We start from the raw sequence: 24,461 nt of genomic DNA, 5'->3' as shown, positions 1-24,461 counted from the left end.
CAATAAGTACCATGTGCCGTTGCCCAAGCCAGTCACTGACCCTGAACCAGAGGCGAGTTGGTAGGTGTAATCTAATCAATGTACTTAGTGACAGGTCCTCTTTTGTAATAAGTACAAAATACTGGATGACTTGTCTCTGATTAGCAGAGCGCTTCAAATCATAAATATAAATACATTTTGCACAGACCACTGCTACTTAAAAGACACAGAGGTCTCCAGGGACAAAATAATGTCTGCCAATAATAGCCTCAAATTGTGGTGACTTGGACCCTACCAATCGAAACCTCATCTGCAATGTTAAGTCCCCACAGAATTTGGTCAATTAGAGTTCTAGCAGTTAGCGAAACCTTGTACTAGGGGTAAAACAAAATTGTATTTATTTTAGATAACGTTGGAGGTGGCCCACTTCAAACAGCTATAACTTATGAGTCATAAATACACAACCCCATTGTGTTTCTAGGTGCCACAGAACCGGAGATATTCACAGTTACAGTCAGAAGTGATATTTATATACAGCCCAAAGTGCCCAAACTGCAACCCAAAACCACCCTTATTTATCACAATGTGCCAACAAAAAATTAAAGCATTAACTTATTGCTCCCTGTTGTTCAACAACTTTCGTTTATATTGGCCTCCTGAGGACAAGATGGAAAATGTGCATCAATTTTAGCTTCTTTCCAGTGTCCCTCTGTGCACAGAGAATAGTAGGGCCGAATTATCTTTTGAAGGACCTTCTGCTGGCCCCATCTACTCCTTCTCCCTCTTCCTACAGTCCCAAGCAGCGAAGTAAGTATCACTTTAATATAGGACCGAAAGCAGCATCTTTTGGAACTGCAGGAAGATTCTTGGTGTGTGGTGTGCTGGGGCATTGGCCCGGGTGCCCACAGAAAGGGCTCCCCAGTGCCATAGGTTCGCCACCACTGGTTTAAAGGAAACCTACATCAGGGATCTACCAAACAAGGTAGATCCCACGGTAGGTTACTGCCATAACATCCATCCATCCTTATTGGTTTTTATTGAATCATTTAATAAAGTTTAACCCCTTATTTCCTTGGCAGGGAAAGGGTTATCTCATAGGTCCTCACAGGGTGGCATATGTATAGCCAAGGGCATACATCTTCACTATAACATTGGCTTTGTAGCATCTAGGAACATACTTATTTCATATGAAAGAGGAGAATCTTTTCTTTCAAATGAATCTAAAATTGTGTTTTATAGGTGTAAAGGAACTGGAGATATTCACATTTAAATTGAGAATTTCGGGTGCAATATGCAGCAAAGACTTACTGGCTATGAAGAGCCAAGCACCCGAAGTGCGCTGTACTATTATGGCACGCGTTTGGAAGGAGTAAACAAAAATTACAGCATTTCACAGAGACAGGTTGGAATTATTATCCAGGGACAACCAAAATTGTAAACACCAAGACTGATAGATATGACTGTAAATATTGTCTGTGGTCAATTTCTTCTCATGAATAGCTTCTCCCCAACTGTATTACAAGACCAGCTCAGATGAGAGAGTTCAAAACTAAGCAGAGATCCCAGGGGTCATTCTAGTGACATTCTTGTTGCGGCTTTAATGAATTTGGCTATCCAGTGATAGGAGGCTAGAAAATTTTAAAACCGGGAGCTGAGAGCAGCTCCAGACCCTAAAATAAATTTGAGATGTCAATACCCTATCTGAAAGCCCTTTTTTGGTTCGGATCCGCTTTTCAAGTTGCAGGTCGACAGATTTAGACTTCTTATCTGCGAGTGGAAGACTGGATCCTGGAATAGGTCTTGGGTCTCTGGAAGGATCCACGGGTCTGAAACTGATGAGTTAAATCAGTCTGATGTAGCCAGTAAGGGGGGGGCGGGGGGCATTAGTATGACTCTGGCCTGGTCTTGACATATTTTCCTCAGGACTCTTGGAGGAAGTGTTAGGGGAGGAAAGGCATATGAGAGGTTGAAGTCCCACTTTATTGATAATGCATCCCAGACGCTTGCTGAACTCTTGGATCCAAGGAGCTCAATTATCAGACTTGTTTTGCAACTCGAAAGAACAGACAGGTCAATGACTAGTGTTCCCCATAATTTTGTTATCATAAGGAAGATCTTCCTCTGAAGGCACCATTCTCACTGCTGTAGAGGGTAACAACTTCCTGATTTTCCTTTCCCCTATATGCACTGCCGAAAGAGTCGTAGATTTGGCTCTGTCAGTAGGTATATCTGGTAAGTGGGGTTTATAAGAGGGCCACTCCTTGTGCCCCATTGGCAATTTATGAAGGTTACCGCCTTCACATTGTCTAGGAATTGTTTGAGGAAACAGTTTGAAGATGCTCTCAGAGATGCCTTGATCGCTTCTAGGATGGCTCTTAACTCCCTGAAGTTTGACATTGAATGAATGTCCTTGTCCCAGGGTCCATCTCTGTGCTAATTCCATAAAAGAAATTAAAATTTTTACTTGCATTTAAGTGTAAAATGTTTCCAAATGTATTATTTAAAATAACAGAAGTGCAAAAATGGACTTGGACATTCAGGTACCAATGACCTTTGATCATGAAAGAGTTAGGGGTACTCGGTTACCAGAAGATTGGAGTGTAGCATTGCATACAATAGACATTTGGTGAAAGGAAGCACAGGCTTCAGTTTAATCCATGGCTAAAAAATGAAAAAAATCTTTATTGAAGCGTTTAAAAAGATGTAACCATCATGATAAAGTATATATACTGGTGACTCGTTTCAAGGCAGATACGGCTCATGTGAAGAGCCTAAACAATGTAGCAGCAGTAAGTTGTGTGGTGGGTGACAACAGATAGGACGCCCCCGGTGACATATGGAAGTTACGGAAATAGAGGCAAGATTGATGGATGTAATAGGGTATAACAGAAATGCTACATATCACTGGCAATATATTGGACATGTGCAAAAGTATACACAGGATGAATGTGTTGTAAGTATGCTATGATTGTTATGCTCGAAATACATTATAATACATATAACATAATAAAAACATATGTGCCTAGATAAAGACAATACAGATACACAAGATCACTTTTGACATTAACATCGGAGGCAGAGCTGTACTGGCATCATAAAACACTGGGTGTCAGCAGTAACTAAGCAGTGCCATATGAGCAGCACAGCATCCGCCTGGCCGAGGAGACACCAACCCCACCATCTATACCTGGAGGTAAGCAGCATGTTACCCTGTGTGCCCTGTAAATATGGATGAAACCCTGTATTGTGTAATGTATGTATGTATGTATGTATGTATGTATGTATGTATGTATATTTTTAGTAACAAGCATCAAGTAAGGAGGAAGTAATTTGTAGCAAGCAATTTGTAAATATCTGTTCTATAAATGTTCGGTATTGTTACTGTATGTAACTAGATGCTGGGCACTATGTACAAAATAAATTCTCCACCCCCTGATGATCAATAAAGTTGTATTGTAAATATCAACACAGATTTGTCCCATTTGATAGACACAGTTTCTGGGTCTAATTCCTTATGTCAATTTCCTTCTAAAAAGGGCCAATTTAACACTAAACCACAGTATTTGGTTACAAGCCACGTTAAAAGGGATTGTCCACTTCCAGCAAATAATTGAAATGGTTTGTGTAATGAGAAGTATGTAGGAAAATTGTATAAATTCCTCATGGTTTTCTAGATCTCTGCTTGCTGTAATTTTATAGGAAGCTCCTATGCAAGGCTGGTTATAACATACAGCTCTTATTACGCTGATATTGTTTGCGTAATGAAAAGGTTCTACACACAGGTGCACAATTTGCCAATAGTGGACAACCCCTTTAAGTGGTGAAAGGGGTTTTTCCCACCAATCAAGTTTTTTTCCCCACCAATCCTCGGGCGGGGGAACTTGATTGATGAGAAAACCCCTTTAAAGAGGCCAAAATACTTTCATGACCAAGGGGACTAAAACTTACAAGGGACCATATATTAAAAAAATATAGCATTCAGAATGTAACTATAAAAAAGCAAGGTTTTATGTATTTTATCTGTTTTATTCATACACACATAAAAAAAATTAAACACACTATACAAATGGTATTTCATAGCAGATTACATTAGGTCCATTCATACTCATTGTGCTGCCAATATAACTAGGAACTAGCTCCATTGACATCTGTTGCCCATTGTACAGCCAAAATGTACTGGTTTAAAAGGAAGGCGGTGGTAGCATGCAAACATCTCTTCTGTTTGGGTACAGGCTACCCTCAGTTCTTAAATTAAAGCGCACTGGTGTCCATATATTCATATTTACATGCTTGAAACGGTGTCAGTCCCGAGGCTGGCATTGGGGCATCCTTTTTCTGTGTGATTAAAAAGTGTTGGACCAGGTGGCAGCGTATCAGCTCCTATGAAGTTCCTGTGTCACCATTCTTTCCATCACACAACTATCTGCAGTGTCACACAATGACATTTAACCAATCAGGCAATTTCTAAATATACGTATAAAATTTTATTTTCATTCAAGCCAAGTAACTGTATGTGTCCTTTTCTCCATCCACGCGCTCTAGATACTCTTTTTCTATTAGGATGTCAATACATTTCTGGGGGAAGAGAGGGAGAAAAAAAAAAAAAAAAAAAAAAAAGGAAATAGTGAGCGACAATATGGCCAATGAAAGGAGTAACACAGCGGCACCACCACAAGGTGGCACTGTCTGCACATAGTGTGTATATATATTATACATATATGCATTACATATCATATATAAATACATATATATAGTGTGTGAGTGGGTGTGTTATATTTTCTCTTTACTTTGATGCATCTTACAATATGCAGATTTTGTCATCATAGTCCAAAATAATACAGTATATAGCCACCACACTAGATCATAATTAACCTCTTTATAAAAAAAAAATGTAACTTGTGCAGCTTAAGTCCTATACCTTATTTCTACCACAGCCCTTCTCAACTTTTGCATATGCATTTTTAGCAGCGCTGTTTCATCTATCAGACAGGTACCTGGTGATATGCTCCACATGAGGCCACAGGAAAGGGCATATTCAGCTCATGCTCATTTCTGCCTTACATTTACAATCTCCCTGCCAGTCATGCAACACAACTCACTTTGATAACTGGAACACGAGGCTTGAATCTTGAGGACAGCTGGGTCAAAACTTCTCCGAGAAGCTGCTGGTGTTTTAGGACTTTCCTCATTTTCATGATTCTTACAATTGCAGCCTTCAAAAGAAAGTAAAGCACAGATACGGTAAATAACAAGGTGTGCAAGTTTCTACCATGAACCTGGATGCTCAGTTTAAAAAAAAAAAAAAAAAAAAAAAAAAGAAAAAATGCCACCAAGAATGTGATTTTTGACTAGTTACAATAGCCTATGCCAGTGGTGGCGAACCTATGGCACGCGTGCCAGAGAGGGCACGCCGAGCCCTCTCTGTGGGCACGCGGACCATCTCCCCTGCTGTCCATATATAAATCATTAGAACTCCCGGCAGGCAGGAAAAGCTGCCGATCGCCGAGAGCTCCAGTGATCTCTTTCACAGACGGCTGCGTCTGACCTGCTCTGTGCTCATTAATGCTGCCTAGAGACACAGCAGCAGGTCTGTGCCCGCCCCTCCACCCCCTCCCCCTCCCCCTTCAGCCGAGGAACATGAGGAGAAGAGAGAGAACTGCCGGAGCACGCAGCCGGTGCACAGTGAGTACAGAGGAGTGCAGCAGGAGGGCAGGAGCTGCTCTGTGTGCATTACACAGGCAGCAGGCAGGCAGCTTTGGGACACTGAACAACTGTATGTGCTTATTGTTTAGTGTCCCAAACTGCCCTGTATGACACATGTCTGTGGCCACATGTATACTGCCCCTGGTCCAGTGCTCCTGTCACTGTGCCATGCTGCCAGTGACCCTGGGGTGCACTACACTGCCCTCACTGACAGCATGGCACAGATGCCCAGAGCTCCAGACCAAGGGCAGTATATATATATATATATATATATATATATATGTATGTGTGTGTGGCCACAGACATGTGTCATGTGGTGATTTGATGGTAAATTCACCTGCCTGATTCCATGTAGATTTGCTGTTCAGTGCACCCACCCTACAACATACACATTACCCTACACACCCCCTCCCGAATTCAACAATCCTTCATATTGCCACTGGATGGGGGTAGTGCTCCTCACTGGATGGGGGTAGTGCTCCTCACTGGATGGGGGTAGTGCTCCTCACTGGATGGGGGTAGTGCTCCTCACTGGATGGGGGTAGTGCTCCTCACTGGATGGGGGTAGTGCTCCTCACTGGATGGGGGTAGTGCTCCTCACTGGATGGGGGTAGTGCTCCTCACTGGATGGGGGTAGTGCTCCTCACTGGATGGGGGTAGTGCTCCTCACTGGATGGGGGTAGTGCTCCTCACTGGATGGGGGTAGTGCTCCTCACTGGATGGGGGTAGTGCTCCTCACTGGATGGGGGTAGTGCTCCTCACTGGATGGGGGTAGTGCTCCTCACTGGATGGGGGTAGTGCTCCTCACTGGATGGGGGTAGTGCTCCTCACTGGATGGGGGTAGTGCTCCTCTCTGGATGGGGGTAGTGCTCCTCTCTGGATGGGGGTAGTGCTCCTCTCTGGATGGGGGTAGTGCTCCTCTCTGGATGGGGGTAGTGCTCCTCTCTGGATGGGGGTAGTGCTCCTCTCTGGATGGGGGTAGTGCTCCTCACTGGATGGGGGTAGTGCTCCTCACTGGATGGGGGTAGTGTTCCTCACTGGATGGGGGTAGTGTTCCTCACTGGATGGGGGTAGTGTTCCTCTCTGGATGGGGGTAGTGTTCCTCTCTGGATGGGGGTAGTGTTCCTCTCTGGATGGGGGTAGTGTTCCTCACTGGATGGGGGTAGTGTTCCTCACTGGATGGGGGTAGTGTTCCTCACTGGATGGGGGTAGTGTTCCTCACTGGATGGGGGTAGTGTTCCCTCTCTGGATGGGGGTAGTGTTCCCTCTCTGGATGGGGGTAGTGTTCCCTCTCTGGATGGGGGTAGTGTTCCCTCTCTGGATGGGGGTAGTGTTCCCTCTCTGGATGGGGGTAGTGTTCCCTCTCTGGATGGGGGTAGTGTTCCCTCTCTGGATGGGGGTAGTGTTCCCTCTCTGGATGGGGGTAGTGTTCCCTCTCTGGATGGGGGTAGTGTTCCCTCTCTGGATGGGGGTAGTGTCCCTCTCTGGATGGGGGTAGTGTCCCTCTCTGGATGGGGGTAGTGTCCCTCTCTGGATGGGGGTAGTGTCCCTCGCTGTATGGCGGTAGTGTTTCTCGCTGGATGGGGGTAGTGATCCTCGCTGGATGGGGGTAGTGTCCCTCGCTGGATGGGGGTAGTGTCCCTCGCTGGATGGGGGTAGTGTCCCTCGCTGGATGGGGGTAGTGTCCCTCGCTGGATGGGGGTAGTGTCCCTCGCTGGATGGGGGTAGTGTCCCTCGCTGGATGGGGGTAGTGTCCCTCGCTGGATGGGGGTAGTGTCCCTCGCTGGATGGGGGTAGTGTCCCTCGCTGGATGGGGGTAGTGTCCCTCGCTGGATGGGGGTAGTGTCCCTCGCTGGATGGGGGTAGTGTCCCTCGCTGGATGGGGGTAGTGTCCCTCGCTGGATGGGGGTAGTGTCCCTCGCTGGATGGGGGTAGTGTCCCTCGCTGGATGGGGGTAGTGTCCCTCGCTGGATGGGGGTAGTGATCCTCGCTGGATGGGGGTAGTGATCCTCGCTGGATGGGGGTAGTGATCCTCGCTGGATGGGGGTAGTGATCCTCGCTGGATGGGGGTAGTGATCCTCGCTGGATGGGGGTAGTGATCCTCGCTGGATGGGGGTAGTGATCCTCGCTGGATGGGGGTAGTGATCCTCGCTGGATGGGGGTAGTGATCCTCGCTGGATGGGGGTAGTGATCCTCGCTGGATGGGGGTAGTGCTCCTCGCTGGATGGGGGTAGTGCTCCTCGCTGGATGGGGGTAGTGCTCCTCACTGGATGGGGGTAGTGCTCCTCACTGGATGGGGGTAGTGCTCCTCACTGGATGGGGGTAGTGCTCCTCACTGGATGGGGGTAGTGCTCCTCACTGGATGGGGGTAGTGCTCCTCTCTGGATGGGGGTAGTGTTCCTCTCTGGATGGGGGTAGTGTTCCTCACTGGATGGGGGTAGTGTTCCTCACTGGATGGGGGTAGTGTTCCTCACTGGATGGGGGTAGTGTTCCTCACTGGATGGGGGTAGTGTTCCTCTCTGGATGGGGGTAGTGTTCCTCTCTGGATGGGGGTAGTGTTCCTCTCTGGATGGGGGTAGTGTTCCTCGCTGGATGGGGGTAGTGTTCCTCGCTGGATGGGGGTAGTGTTCCTCACTGTATTTGCTCCTGCTTAGTGATATTATTAGTGATATTGGTCTGTTTATTATCAGTATGGTGGTATTTATCTTGTTGTACTGGTAATGGTCATCATGTAGCAGTATTATAAGCCCCTTATAGAGTGGTATAGTGTGATTTTAGGCTAAATAGACGTGTTGGCACTTTGCGATGATTACATGGACTTTGGTTTGGAGTTTGGGCACTCGGTCTCTAAAAGGTTCGCCATCACTGGCCTATGCTATGCAGGTTTTTTTTTTTTTTTTTAAATGTCAGTATCCAGAATAATTTCAGTAATTTCAGTGCAGGAGCATTTAGCAAGTTGCGGTGGGGGTGTGTAGGAGAGGAGACAGACACATCCAGCTCCCTCCTCCCCACTTCCTAACGTGCTCTGATCAGGCAGGGAAAGAAGAGGGATGGTGTGGAGGAGAGGAAGAATGCACAAGGAAACCAAAACAGACTGCAGCATATAGACACACCACATGCGGCTATTTGTGAAATAAAGTTCTATAAAAATACTGAAATGATTCAGAAAGCTGACAAAGCATTTTAAAAACATCACCGTAGGATATTGGAACCTGTCACCAGCTAAAAATGACATTCCTAGTAACGCTTTAGTACTACATTGTAGAGAGCCAAAAGAGCACAGGCACCATTCAAATGAATGGCGTCCAGGTTGTAGTCATGGCAGGACACATTGCCACCCCATGTCCTCGTACACAATCTCTTGCTCAGTTTCACCCTTGCTGCTGTTCAGCATGTATTTTGACATGGATATTCACATTTCTGTGTTCAGACCATATTGTATCTGTTTTTTCATGTCCGTAAGCCATCAATTATTTTCACATGTGAAAAAAAAAACCCTGGATGGGTTTCTAATCTACTTCTTGCCCTGCCTAGTTGGTTGCCTAGCAACATTTGATTAAAAAAATAAATAAATCTGCGGATCATACATGCCCCGTACATTTTTTTGCAGATCCATTGACTTTTATGGATGTGTGTTGTCCGCATGCAAGATGCAATTTTTTCCTCAACGTCTGCAAATCCGTGAAAAAAACGGGAGATGTGAAAAGACCCATAGGAAACATTTAGGAAACTATTTAGTATACTTACTGACATTACTAGGACAACCTTTACATCACATATACTACACTGTCATAAAGCACTAAAGCTTCGCCTCGCAATCACTGGCTGACCCTTACTGATCACGTGTTTCCAAGGAAATGTGTATGCGATCACTGAGCCCCTACCCGAGACGTTTCCGTTTCTAAACACAATGTAAACACTCCATGTGACCGCACCCTAAACATTCAGATACTTTTTTTTTCTTGATAATATCGTATTGGTATTGAGCATCGTGATACTTTGCCAGGTAACGTATCGCACTCAAAACTCTAGTATCGGTGCAACCCTAAATTTGTTGTTGTAGTGTTTGGAGGCGTAGAGTACAAATACTTTACTGAACCCTGGAAACAAACTGAAATTGCTGGGAGTCGGACCCCACAATATTATGCTAATGTCGTATCCTATTGATAAGTAGATGAAATAATATATAGACTTAGACTGGACATTACCTGGATGAGCAGTTTGCGATCTTCCTCAATGTTTTTGTGCGTCGTTTCCTGTTCCTGTTTCTGCTCAGTCTTCATGGGGACATTAATGTTCACTCTTAGCTTTTTGCTGTGGAAACACAAAATAGAAATAAGACATGAAATACGAAAGTCAAGATAAATGAGTAATTGATACTTTATTTACTTCTATTAAAGTTTAAGAACCTTTCAAAAATCAGTGAAAGGGGTAAGTGGTATGAACATACTTTTTATAGCCCAGGTACAACTTTATTAATATGTCCGGCCTCAGCTCCACGTCATCCACATTTGCGTTTTCATCTTCCAACACCTACAGTTTCATACACAAAATAATCAGATCTCATCATTTTTTGTGGTAGAACTTGCACAATTGGTGGCTGACTAAATACTTTTTACCCCACTGTACATGTTCTCTCTTCATGGGATATGTGCAATTATGACACATAGCTGTATGGCAGCCTAATAACTGCCTAATATGCTGCCTAATAACAAGTAAATGACTCACCAATAACTTTGACTTCAATAATATCTGTAGAACCTGCACCAAAATATCCTGTAAAAAGAAAAACTCAATGTTATAATCTCAACAAGTCAAACTCAGGACTATGAAACGTACTTTGGAAAGCAAAATAAAATTACATAAAAGTTAGAAGAGCCTTAATGTTTAGTTCCCTGGTCCCTGCACACCTTTTCTGAGTCATTTTCACTTTTTTTTTTTCCTTTAACAAGTTTTCCCCAGTAAAACAAACAAAGTGAAAATGTCCCCCAGGGGTCTTTTATGACCTCGTGGGGCACAAATAAAGTAAAAATACACACACAAAAATATATAAAATATTTAGAAAAATAAATGTACATTTCCGAATATATAAAAAAAAAAATATATTGAAACAAAATAGGGAATTCATAAAAGTAAAAAGTTTTTTAATTTCAAAGTTTATAGATTTTAACAGCCCCGAGTGTCCTGAAAAAAACCGCAGCAAATAATTTCTAGATATTACAGCCCTTAAACCACAGGACCTCTCCTGTTTTTTTAATTTTTCACTCCCCACCTTCAAGAATCTATAACTTTTTTATTTTTACACATTAAAAGCTGTGTGATGGCTTGTTTTCCTGCATAACAAATTGTACTTCATAATGATGTTATTGAATATTCCACGCCATGTACTGGGAAGCGGGAAAACCTTTCACTGAGCGCCCAAATGACATGTCTATTTTATTCTCTGGGTCGGTACAATCACGGGGATACCAAATTTGTATAGGTTTTATAATTTTTTCATACATTTACAAAAATGAAAACATCCTGTACAAAAAGTTTTTTTTTTTTTTTTTTTAATTTTGCCATCTTCTGGCACTAATAACTTTTTTTATACTTTGTTGAACGGAGCTGTGGGTGGTGTCATTTTTTGCGACATTTGATAATATTTTCAATTATATCATTTTTAGGACTGTGTGACCTTTTCATCACTTTTTATACATTTCTTTTTATATTTTTCAAAATGGCAAAAAAGTGCCATCTTCGAATTTGGGCGCTATTTTCCGTTACGGGGTTAAACGCAGTGAAAAAACGTTAGTATATTTTGATAGAGCTGACATTTTGGGACACGTTGATACCAAATCTGTTGATGATTTTTACTGTTTATTTATATTTATGTCAGTTCTAGGGAAAGGGGGGTGATTTGAATTTTTAGGGTTTTTTTTTTTAATTATAATATTTTTTTTAACTTTCTATTTACTATTTTTCAGACTCCCAAGGGTACTTTAACCGTAGGTTGTCTGATCGATACTACCATATACTCCCATACTGGATTTTCCTCCCCATTCATAACAATGTGCTGATAGCACATTGTAATGAAGGAGTTAAAACAAGAGGCTGTCCTGGCGACGGATCGCCGCTCCCCAATATACCGGCTATGGAGAGTGCTCAGCCCGTGAGCCCTCTCCATGCACTGGAAACCGTCGCCTGCCGTGTATTCACGGTCGTGAACCAGTTAAAGCCTTTTCAGGCCACATCATTAAGGGGTTAATCATGGTGTAGAAACATCTCATAGATGATCCATAGATATGGGAGGCTCCAGGGCTTTATTTTCCAATGCTATAGAAAAAGGTCTTTTTTTTAATGAAATCTAAAATCCTGCTTTCTGATTCATTGTGATTCAAGTATTGGGTTCAGAATATTGGGGAAATACTTTTTTTTAGCACAACACCTTAATATAATATTTGAAATGTATCGTAAGGACATAACTGCTTTTATAGGTGGATATTTGCAGCCCTCTTCATAAGTAAAAGAGGAGAAGCATCTCTAATCACAAATTCTTTGTAAGGAGCTTCCTGGATTATACAGCTGCAGTCCCCCCATTACTGTACATAAGGCTTTCCCTGTGTATAATAAGCTTCCATCAACTTTCTATACAGAATTCAAAGTCTTTGATACCATTTTAATCTGCGTGCTGTCCGTCAGCTGCTGTACTGTGTAGGCATCTTCTGTATTATACTGAAGGAGGATGGCCATCTGGAACGTGGAGGCCTAAAAGCCAAACAGAGGCAACGTAAGACAGAATAGTGGCTGAACCTCCAGGAGATGTGCATGGTGTGAGCACCAACCTGCAAGGTATATCTGTTTTTAAAACAGTTGGTAACCAACTCTCCTTTGGACAACTGATATAACCAGGTCAGTTTCCTCCCACTGTGCCGGCTGGCGTAGAAAGCTGTAAACCTCTGATAACTTCTTTCCAGCTATATTAAAGGGAAACACAAATCATTAGTCCATGCAGATAACCCGGACACTTCTCTAGACAATTAGGAGTTAAAGGGATTAGGCCACTGACCACAAGACTCATCCTAGTTATCTACATGTCCAGATGCTAGAGCTCATCAACCAGCATGCACATCACAATATAAGAATGACCTTGACACCCTTATCCTAACACTGAATCTGATAAAAGATTGAAACAGTCTTACGGCCCTCAAAAGGACCATGGTGATACAATAGTCAGTGCAGTAAAATATTGTGTGAATTATGCCGCAATGTGAATATTTTGTGGCACATTTTGTCCTGAAATGACTAGTTTACACTAAAAGCAACATGTCTTATGGTAAAATAACCAGCAGGGCCTGAAGAGACCTGGCTACAAATCACAACACAAGATAAGTACCTCAGAAGGTAAAGCAAATGTGCAGAACTGCTGAAAAGGCCACGATCCAGAGCTGAGAACCTGTATGCTGAAATCCACTGTGCAGGAGGAAACAAAGACATAATATTGTATACAGATTACACAGATACAGGGGAAAGCTACATAAGAGAACCTACTACAGCTATACAACTAAATAAAATGTATAGGCTACAAAGAAATACAGCCTCACCCCAATGCATCACCGGAAATCTCAAAATATTCTCTGGCTATAAACGTTAAAAAAAAAAAAACAGACCAGTCCTGCATGGAGGAAGGGCACTAGATGGTGAAATTACTTATACAGATTTGCTATTCAGAATTTCTTCAGTTACTCTGTGGGAACTGTTAAAGGGGTTGTCCACTTTCAGCAAATATTTGATATGGTTTATGTAAGGAAAAGTTATACAATTTTCCAATATACTTTTTATATCAATTCCTTGCAGTTTTCTAGATCTTTGCTTGTTGTTTTGCTATAAAAGCTTCTATTCTTACATCCAGTGGATAGAATCTGTCCTTGGTGATGTGATGATTATTCACTGAGCAAAAACAGATATATAGGATAAAACATAACTTTTATTGTGGCGTCTAAAACAAAATTGGGAGGGACAAACCAATCTAAAATCCAGCCACAGTCATATATTTCTCTTGACTTGGCTCTATAGAGTTAATGGAGTCTAAGCTCGGTGTAGAACACTGTCGAGGTAACACCTAAATTTGCAATATAACAGAATTGATGATCCACTGTGATGTAGATTGGTTTGTCCCTCCCAGTTTTGTTTTAGACGCCACAATAAAAGTTATGTTTTATCCTATATATCCGTTTTTGCTCAGTGAATAATTGTTTAAAATTCTAAAACGGCATTTGACATCGATTTATTCTGTGACACACTTGGTGATGTGATGGACATGTATGTGCACGAGCCGCTATTATCACAGAGATCTAGAAAACTATACAGAATTGATACAGAAAGTATATTGGAAAATTGGATAACTTTCCCTTACACAAACCATATCAATTATTTGCTGAAAGTGGACAACCCCTTTAAGTTGATTTAAAAAAAATTATCAAAATTAGATCATTTTTATTGAAGGGATTTTCCCAATTTAAAAAGGAAAGCTTTCAGCAGTTTTGACCATATAAAGCATGCAGACAGTCAGGAGAGCTGTGTAACCTTATCTTTGAGTATGTAATAAGTAGCGATAGGACTGTGAAAAGTGAAGCTCTGCTGCTCTTGCAAGGGCTCTGGGCGGGACTTTCAGTCAAATGCTTTCCGCTCTGTGCTGCTCCACAGCCCCTCAGGCTGAAATACATGCACAGAGCACTTGCAGGAGTCTTTTTTTCGCAGTCCTGCTGCACGCACACGCGCACGCACACAACTAGCTCAGCTGGCAATTTATTATGGTCAAAATGGATGACAGATTCCCTTTAAAGCATAGAAGGGGGCCTGACTGTGACGAGAAGGAGTTACCCTGTGTGAATGGAGCAGCAGTATGGGAGTGACTGCCATGTTTACTGGTCTACACCAGGGAGTCAGTCAGGCAGGCTGATACTAAGGGGAACAAAGAACTTTAATCATTTTAAATCTAATATTTGTGACGTCACAATTTTCTATTTATTGCATGAATCGAACATTCCTTATAAAAGAACTGCTAAAATGACAGTGAATGAGGCTAATAGAAGGATCCGGCCAGCATGTTGCCGTTTCCAATACTTGCATGTGTCAGCAATCTGGGTGAACTTACAGTCGAGTGGTTCCGAATTAGTCAGGTGCTTTTTAAACTGCTCATTTAGGTCTTTGCTGACACCGATGTCTTGAAACATTCGCTGCAGTTTTGAGGTATATTCAAAACCACACGCTTGCTGTGAGAACGGGAGATAAAGGGACGTTAGCTCATAACTAATATCCAAGCTGAATATTCTAAAATGCCACATTTATATTGTATAGATAAAGGAAATGCTCTATAGGTGTAATCTCCAGAAATATATTTTTGAAAGCACATCAACACTTGAGGCAAACCAGGATCTTTAGCCACTTCAATAAAAAGTCACTAGCTATGGCCAGTCATCCATGTACCAATGAACTTAACGTCTTGAAAACCTAGAGTTTTGACAACATGGCAGACATTTTGCTTTTCCTCTTTTCCCCAGACACTTTCCAATCCAAAGTATAGGGAATAAACTTCCTAATCGTCGAGAGCCCGACAGCTGGGACCCCCACCGATCATGAGAACGGGGCAGTGATCCATCAGCTCATGGCCCCATAGAGGTCTTTTGTGCACAGTCATGGTGTAGTGAGCAAACCATGACTGCATTGTGACCCAAAGCAGGTCCTATTCCCTCCACTATTGCAACGCAGCGGTCACGCACCCCCTCCCAATCTCCACTCGGCCTATGCAGGCTGCAAAATGTACCCTGTTTTTGCACACAGTCATTTTTGCCCAATTGATAAAGGCAGCCAACCAAGTAATGGCCACTAGAATAAAATTACAATTTCTATAAATTTACCTTCATTCTTAGGATAGAATAAGAATTGTACACCAGTGCAGCGGTCCCATAGCCTCCTGATGTATACGGCTCAGTACTACATCATATATAAGCATACGATAAAGCTCCCACAATGATTCTATAACAGCCATAAAGCCACTGAAACCAAACGTCTTACCTTAAGTTTAGATATCATACTTGCTTCTGCATCATCGCTTGCACTGTTCTGATGAACAAGCCGTTTTGCAAGCATCTTTGCATAGAATTTCTGAAACACATCCTTGTCTTCAATATATTTAAAAACCACCATCTGCAAAGAAAAAAAAAAGTTCAGTTTCCACTGAACTACATAGCAAGAAAGTCTTTCTTGAGAAAGGCATTTAATACTCAGTCCAGAAAACTGCAGTGCAGACACAGTACACGTATAAAATGGAAGATTGTAAGATTCTTACAACTTGATTGAGAGTATCTTCCAATTCTGCCTCTTCAGGGTTCTTAGAGCTATGATAGAAAAGGAATTTCATATGAATATAAATATAGACAGAGTAGAGCACTAACATGAACAGGATATCATCTTGTTGATACTCGCCTCTTCTTCAGTAGTGAGTCACAATAGCGGGCGAGCAGCTCTGGAGACTTGCTGGAAGACTGGGCCATTTTTGTCACTGCGTTGTTATTTATAAATCGGCCACAAGCCTGAAGTGAAACATAGGAATCTTTAAGTATAATGTTATATAGGTTTCTCATGTATAAAGTGGTTCTGCTACTCCCCTATCAAGTAGTCTGTGTACACTCCAGGCAGAGCAGTTCTCGGAGGCAGTAGAGACTTGCCCAGTGATACTTTAGGCCCAGCTGGGAATGTGCCACAGAGGTCATGGGAAGCAGATACTTTATGTTATATTCCCCTTGCCACAGTCCATGTCCACCCCAGGGGCTTTCCAGTGAACCCTGCACAGATACACGTAACGTATATGAACTTACCTTATCTAGTGCAGCCACAAATCCAGCATCATTGTTAAAAGCCGACATAACTAGTGCATTGTACTTCTTATGGACATCCAAAACGGTCTGTACATACATTTTGGGATCCTGTACAAAAGGCGACAGAATTTACAAGTTTGTATGGTATAAAACAGGAATGCGCAATGTAATGGGGTAGGGCCACTTTTACCAGAGAGATCTTCTCACAGTTGTCTAGTTTAGAAGGTAAGAGGTGAAGTGTTGCCCTCTAAGGATCCCTTCATTTGTGAACTTGTGTTAGGGGACACTTATAACATATACAATTTATTTGTCCTAAATGTCCCAATTAGGGAGAACTTTAACTGCAGAACAATCTGGCCCTTTAGCAACCAGATCTAGAGGTAGAAACCCTGAAATAGAACTGTCTGAGGCTTTCGTTGTCCTGGGGTAAATAATGTTACCCAAGTGATGATGAGATTCAGTGCATCAGCTCAGGTATAGCGCCAACATACACTGGAGGTTATTCCCTTTACTTCAGTTTAATTTTAGCTGCACAGTTGAAAACGTTTCAAGGCTTTGCCATGTGCCATTAACAATAGTCTAAGCACAATGGCAAAACCTGCCTATTACTTCACATTTACGGGCAGCTTATCAGGTACAGGATGCCCATTTGTAGGTTTCACTTTAAAGATTAGCCAAAGGCAGAGTAGCCCCACACACATGGCCCATAGCATTTCTTCTAGAAATTTTTTACTATAATCCTGAATAGATCGTTTTCTTTCCATAATTTTGAAAACTTTTTATTTTCAGATCACTCTGAGGCACTCCGCCATATAGTGTATTCACTCCACATCACTCGTCCAGTCCCGTAACTGGAGGAGTGAGGGGGATGGAATACATTTTAAGCCAAGGCACTAAGTCACTCCAGTGTTATAAACCAGAGCACCTCAGACTAAATTAGCATAATTTTTTACATCTTTTTTTGGCGAAATTGTGCCATTCTGGATTATAATAAAATAATTTCCTAGAAGAAGAAATCTTAAGAAGGATGGCGAGTAGAATTAGTCTACCATTACTCGTTCTAATGGTAGATGTTCTTCAAGGAAAAGCACATATACATATTACAGGCAATCCCCGGGTTACGTACAGGATAGGTTCTGTAGGTTTGTTTTTAAGTTGAATTTGTATGCAAGTCGGAACCGTATACTTTATCATTGTAACTCCAGACAAATTTTTTTTGGTCTCTGTGACAATTGGATTTTAAAAATGTTGGGTTAATAATAAAGCTTCATTACAGACACCTTTGATAACTGTTATAGCTGTTTATTGTAGCCTAAAGCTACAGTACAGTAAATTACCAACATCCAGAGGTCCGTTTGTAACTAGGGGTCGTCTGTAAGTCAGGTGTTCTTAAGTAGGGGTCCGTCTGTATATATCAAAGTCTGTCCCATTGGTGCACTGATTGATAAGATGGGTCCATTGCGCCTATGGCATTGCTAGTTTAATAAAGATATACTGTGGTGCCAGCCTTTAAGCCTTATAAATCACAACAGAAGTGGAGGCAAATACTTGCATTTTGTGCTGCTTCGCCACATTTCTCTATGGCAGCAAGTCCCTGATTGTGGATATGCGTTTCTAAAAGCTTTTTCAGTTCTCCCAAGCCATCTTGAATTCTTGATACAAGATTGTACATTCTCCCCAAATCTGCAATACAAAGGATTCATGAGTAATATTCCCCAGAAGTATATGAGGGCGAGTATACATAGCCAGCCAGTGCCTCCCCCGCCCCCAGTATATATAGCCAGCCAGTGCCTCCCACGCCCCCAGTATATATAGCCAGTGCCTCCCCTCCCCCCTGTATATAGCACCCTATGGTATTCGGATCCCCGCACAGTCCCATCGCATACACCATGACTTCAGCGGCTTGCTGACATCATAGTGTGTCCCAATGGCGGTGCACCCACCATGACATCAGGAAGTGGCTGACGTCATAGAGTATGCATGCAGGGACCAAAGGCAGAGCTTCAAAAGAGGACCTGCAGGGGAGGGGGTGGAGGGAAGGAGACTACAAAGGTTTTTTTAATGGACTCAAGTACAGGCAGAGTTTTATACGGTACTTTTATGCCACTTCAGCAATTACAGGAACAGCCCATTCACAAGAAAATTACCTTCATTTTTGTCTGCATCTAGCAAATTCTGGAACTCTGTGTGGAAAATCTCTAGGTGTTTTTCGATCAGAACTTGTTCACATTTGCGTGCTAGCTCATCCTGTGTGCTCTCATGAAGGTACACCTGCACCCGTCTCTGCTCCTCCAGAAGTCGAGCTTCTGCCTGTAAGAAGAAGTGTGCCAATTGTCACATTCAAACTGGTGTCTGGCAGGGAAGCAGCCAAAATTATAATAATTAAAAAAAAAAAAAAATCATATTTGCATTCAGCAATCCAGAAGCAGCCAATTGGCTACAGTTGTTTCAAAAATAAGAGGCAAACATTTCATAGTAATCTAAGCAGTTAGATGACCTCAAAACCAGATAGGCAAGAGGCAAAAGTTGCTTAAAAACATATGATGGTGCCAGAAAATGACCTTTTTTGTAACCATGTTTCCTATTGAAAGGGATGGCCAGGGTTGAGTATAGATGACCTTACCCTCCAGGCAAGCCATTAAAACTTGATTGGTGAAGCCCAAAAAGCATCCTCCACCGCACCAATCAAATTTCTGCCATCCTGGAAGCACAGCGAGAGCTGTAACTACATCTGTAGTTACCATTCACTCAGATTTCTAACTAGGAGACTACTAGATAAGGTCACAAGAGAAGAAGGGAGGGGATAGGGCCGTCTACTGGAAAGAGCCTGGCATACTGAAAATGCAAGCGTCAGCTGATAATACCCGACACAGAAGTGCACCAGTCACCTTAGCATCTAAATAATGTCATATGATCACTGGACAATCACTGGCTGGAATAGCAGCAGTAGCATGGAAATCCATCATGATATACCAGGGAAACTTAAATATATGAACATTACCAGCATCAGTGCCTGGAGCAGTGCTTTCCATGATCTCCTTACTCCTAAAATCAACTTTTTAACATTACAATGAGCTGGATTAGATGCACCTACTTGTTGCTTCAATGAAGCCGATGCAATACACCCGCAGCTTCAGCAGATATGGACCATAAAGCAAGTACAGGGACGCAAAGGTGAACTGCGCATTTAACCCCTTAAAGGACATCTACCACCAGGAAGAATTGTAAACCAAGCACACTTACATGCAGGTGTGTGCCCCTCCTGGAAAGCTCCTAGGCTCTTGTTTTTAAGTATAAAAGGCTTTAACAATTATGCAAATGAGCCTGAGGGGCTCTAGGCTCCATTAAAACCTATAGAGCCCCTCAGGCTTATTTGCAAAATCTTAAAATTCCTTTTATTGTAAAAACCAGAGAATAGGAAGCTAAAAGAAAAGCAGATCCTTCCAGAGGGGGCACAAACAAGTATGGTTTACAACCCTACATCCTGGTGGTAGATGTCCTTTAACGCTTTAAATTTTGAACTTTAGATGTGATTTCTCATATTTTCATTAACACACAAAACCTGTGACCTGCTGGCCTTACAAGTCACTTTCAAGGCCTAAATAAGTAATATCAATTAAACCAAGTTTGTTAAAGGAAACCTACCACTTCGGATAGGGCTTATAAGCAGCACATGCCGTGATCCAGCTCAGGGTGAGCCGGTGCCGGCACTTATCTTCGTTATGTTTTTAAACCGTTTTAAAGAGTTTTAACACTTTATTAATGTTTATATTTCTGAATTAGCTTCTGCGCACCGTGGTCCGCGCTCGACGCACCATGCACGCGTGCGTACGCCTGAATAGGAAGTGGTAGCGCGCATGGTGCGCCGAGCACGGACCTCGGTGCGGGGAAGCTAGTTCGGATATAAACATTAATAAAGTGTTAAAACTGTTTAAAAATATAACAAAGATAAGCGCCGGTACCAGCACACCCTGATCTGGTGCAAGGCATGTGCTGCTTAGAAGCCCTATCCGAAGTGGTAGGTTTCCTTTAAGATTTTAGGTGTTTCAGAGGGATAAAAACCACACACACACACACACACCTTGAAGAAGTGATCCTCTGATCGCTTGTTCAAGCTCTTATAGAGCTAACACACTAACACAAATGTATGGCATTGTGTATATGCAACGCAATGAGCATGCTGTGCTTGCTCATTAGGTTACAGCTGAGCCCGGCACGCATAGGCATCTCACAGACCCAATGCACTCGTCAGATCCAGGGCTGCCATCGGAGGATTAGACTCCCCTCCCAAGCCCTAATATGCGTGGCTTGTGAGCCAGTGCCAGTAGCAGGACGTAACAGTACGGCATGGGTCAGGAAGTTACCTTGTCTGGTGCCATACTATTACATCCTACCTTGGGAAGGGGTTAACTGAATCACTGCGCAGACATCAGGACCAAGGCAAGTATAAATGTTTATCACTTCTGTCCCTGAGCCACAGCACAAAAAAAAATGTAAGGGAAAGTTGGAACACCAAACATCTGATTTCATAAGAGGCGTGAGTGGTTTAGTGTCCCAAATTCAATTTCTAGGTGTTTGGCGCATATTATAAATTCCTAGAGTGAGATTTGTCTGTTATAGAATACACATTAACCAGTATTTTAAGTAACATCCCATAGAACAAGGGAAAAAAAAAACAGAGGGCTTTATAAATTCTGATAGGTCTACAAAGCGGGCGTCTTGTGTTTGAGAGATGCTCTACACCAAACAGACCAGAGAAGCAGCCCCCCACACAGGGTCAGCAAAAAAACTCACCTTCTTCATGTATTCTGTGACTGGGTTTTGCTGTAAAAACTCTGTGCTCTCTCTTGTGTAGAACCGCTCTGTGTCAGCCAAAAATTGGGACTCAAAAGATTCTTTGTACACAGTCAACGTTGGACCTTTGGCAAAAGCATCATCTTCATTCAAGCCCAGCTCAACTGCAAACAGAAAAGGAGAGCGTCAGCCCATGGTTCCAAGTCAGCTTTGTGCACAATGTCCACATTCTCTGACCACTGCTAGGGATCAATGGTGAATATCACGTCTGTCCAGGAAAGTATTATGTGAAAGTCCACCTTGCACCTCGAACATAATGACAGTTGTTGTAATTCACTGAAATGCTCAACAATTAAGGAAAAAACCCAAAAAGGGAAGAAAAAATTGATTTCATCTGTAAATTAAACAAACAATGTTCCCCGAAAACACGACCTATCCTGAAAGCATCCATATCAATATTTTTCAGACTGGAGGCAAACAACTATAACGTCTGAGCCACGGAAAAAGAAACCGTTCTGGCCTCATTTTAAAAAGGAGAATCTTTGTAGAAACATTGCTGCAAGTTCCATCGCCAAAATACTTGTTCAAATTGCAGAGGCTGAGCCTTGGATTCCTGCCATGGATCTACAAGCCCACTAGCCATAGTCAGTGGAGCCAACCACTGTGTGACAACCACTGGACAAATCATTTTAGCACAGAAAACAATGGAAGATTCAAGGGTTTTTCCCCACGGAAATAAATAAATACAGTCATACACTCACCGGCCACTTTATTAGGTACACCATGCTAGTAACGGGTTGGACCCCCTTTTGCCTTCAGAATTGCCTCAATTCTTCATGGCATAGATTCAACAAGGTGCTGGAAGCATTCCTCAGAGATTTTGGTCCATATTGACATGATGGCATCACACAGTTGCCGCAGATTTGTCGGCTGCACATCCATGATGCGAATCTCCCGTTCCACCACATCCCAAAGATGCTCTATTGGATTGAGATCTGGTGACTGTGGAGGCCATTTGAGTACAGTGAACTCATTGTCATGTTCAAGAAACCAGTCTGAGATGATTCCAGCTTTATGACATGGCGCATTATCCTGCTGAAAGTAGCCATCAGATGTTGGGTACATTGTGCTCATAAAGGGATGGACATGGTCAGCAACAATACTCAGGTAGGCTGTGGCGATGCAACGATGCTCAATTGGTACCAAGGGGCCCAAAGAGTGCCAAGAAAATATTCCCCACACCATGACACCACCACCACCAGCCTGAACCGTTGATACAAGGCAGGATGGATCCATGCTTTCATGTTGTTGACGCCAAATTCTGACCCTACCATCCGAATGTCGCAGCAGAAATCGAGACTCATCAGACCAGGCAACGTTTTTCCAATTTTCTACCGTCCAATTTCGATGAGCTTGTGCAAATTGTAGCCTCAATTTCCTGTTCTTAGCTGAAAGGAGTGGCACCCGGTGTGGTCTTCTGCTGCTGTAGCCCATCTGCCTCAAAGTTTGACGTACTGTGCGTTCAGAGATGCTCTTCTGCCTTGGTTGTAACGGGTGGCGATTTGAGTCACTGGTTCAGCTCAAACCAGTCTGCCCATTCTCCTCTGACCTCAACAAGGCATTTCCGCCCACAGAACTGCCGCTCACTGGATTTTTTTTCCTTTTCGGACCATTCTCTGTAAACCCTAGAGATGGTTGTGCATGAAAATCCCAGTAGATCAGCAGTTTCTGAAATACTCAGACCAGCCCTTCTGGCACCAACAACCATGCCACGTTCAAAGGCACTCAAATCCCCTTTCTTCCCCATACTGATGCTCGGTTTGAACTGCAGGAGATTGTCTTGACCATGTCTACATTCCTAAATGCACTGAGTTGCCGCCATGTGATTGGCTAATTAGAAATTAAGTGTTAACGAGCAGTTGGACAGGTGTACCTAATAAAGTGGCCGGTGAGTGTATATAAAAGATGAATATCCCTTTAATTTGCAAGGTTCTTCCACAATCATACAATGGAATCTTTTACGAGAAAAACATTTGGTCTTACAGATCCCATGATCTCTCTGTCTTACCATAAGACTGTACAACTCCACTTATGAGCCTGGTGTTGATGGTTTCTCCATTCCGCTCCTTTTCAATGAGTTTCAGCACTGCATTTGTCACCTAGACAGTCAGACATAATGAACAGATAGACCTGTGTCCTGAATGAAATTCTTTATCAAAAAGTGTATGTGTGCAATAAAGCAGGTCAGAGTACTGACTAACGTTATTGTAATGAAGAGGCTTAATTTCGGGTTACATTTGGCACATATGATTCAGACATCGGTCTCTTGGTTACACACTGAGGGGAAAGGACGGATGCAATTGTATAATTGCGGCCTTTGCTCGAAGCTTTAATGTGAAGGAATCTAAGTGTCTGAATCATACAAGACAACTCTACATAATAACCATATCCAGGCTTGTTACCCTGCGCCAGCTGTACTCCATGCACAATGCTGTATTTAACCCCTTGATGACCAAGCCATTTTACCATTTTTTTCATGCCATTGCAAGAAAAAAAAAAAAAACCACACACACGTCTGGTTGGGCCCAGGGCCTGTAGTAACAGTTTAACGCAGGAACTGGAGTTGTGAAGTTATGTGCTCCCCCCCCCCCCCCCCAACTAGCTAGTGCATGGCAGTAATTGGAACTTTCCTGATTTTCACTTAAAAAACCATGCACAAGAATTGGCAAAACCTACTGCCATTACCTGTTTGTTCAGAGGACGGAAGAGGCAATCCCTCCAGGTGACTAAGGCAAGCTGCACAAAAAAAAAAAAATATATATATATAAATTGAAGTGAAGAAAATAATCAGCTGCTTCTATGAAATACTGATAAATTAACGCATATAATGTATGAATTTGTTGGTCATTAGACCAGTGCAGATGAGAACTAGAAAGTTCTATGCTGCGCCAGATTAATCCCTGGGTCGGTTTAGTTGCTGCTCCACAATATTGAAATTTCTGTCAAACAGCCCATTTCCTGTCCGGTCACACCCCTTTTTCAGACGAGCGTGAGAATTTCTTAAAAATGGTCTAAGACCTTCAATAAAATGTGGCGCACGGCATTTCAGGTGCAGTTTACTCCGGT

At 42.7% G+C, this 24,461-nt stretch overlaps 1 protein-coding gene across 1 annotated transcript in view; it reads right to left on the bottom strand.

The window, feature by feature from the left end:
* Window positions 1-3,963: 3,963 nt before the first annotated feature.
* Window positions 3,964-24,461, bottom strand: part of CUL1 (cullin 1) — a 56,656-nt gene continuing 36,158 nt past the window's right edge. The window contains exons 5-22 of the mRNA XM_072153388.1: window positions 24,081-24,131; window positions 23,404-23,494; window positions 21,336-21,499; window positions 18,689-18,851; window positions 18,094-18,224; window positions 16,542-16,649; window positions 16,150-16,256; window positions 16,013-16,061; window positions 15,739-15,870; window positions 14,819-14,936; window positions 13,058-13,134; window positions 12,507-12,638; window positions 12,337-12,429; window positions 10,411-10,458; window positions 10,133-10,215; window positions 9,891-9,996; window positions 5,079-5,192; window positions 3,964-4,554 (exon numbers count right to left, since the gene is read on the bottom strand). Of these exons, the coding sequence (XP_072009489.1) occupies window positions 4,474-4,554; window positions 5,079-5,192; window positions 9,891-9,996; window positions 10,133-10,215; window positions 10,411-10,458; window positions 12,337-12,429; window positions 12,507-12,638; window positions 13,058-13,134; window positions 14,819-14,936; window positions 15,739-15,870; window positions 16,013-16,061; window positions 16,150-16,256; window positions 16,542-16,649; window positions 18,094-18,224; window positions 18,689-18,851; window positions 21,336-21,499; window positions 23,404-23,494; window positions 24,081-24,131 (1,848 nt within the window). The 3' untranslated portion in view covers window positions 3,964-4,473. The remainder of the gene's footprint in view (window positions 4,555-5,078; window positions 5,193-9,890; window positions 9,997-10,132; window positions 10,216-10,410; window positions 10,459-12,336; window positions 12,430-12,506; window positions 12,639-13,057; window positions 13,135-14,818; window positions 14,937-15,738; window positions 15,871-16,012; window positions 16,062-16,149; window positions 16,257-16,541; window positions 16,650-18,093; window positions 18,225-18,688; window positions 18,852-21,335; window positions 21,500-23,403; window positions 23,495-24,080; window positions 24,132-24,461) is intronic.

This window comes from Engystomops pustulosus, chromosome 5 (assembly GCF_040894005.1).
Source record: "Engystomops pustulosus chromosome 5, aEngPut4.maternal, whole genome shotgun sequence".
In the NCBI taxonomy this organism is placed as follows: Eukaryota; Metazoa; Chordata; class Amphibia; order Anura; family Leptodactylidae; genus Engystomops; species Engystomops pustulosus.
The sequence above is the reverse complement of the archived record's forward strand: the minus strand, read 5'-3'. Positions and strand labels throughout refer to the sequence as shown.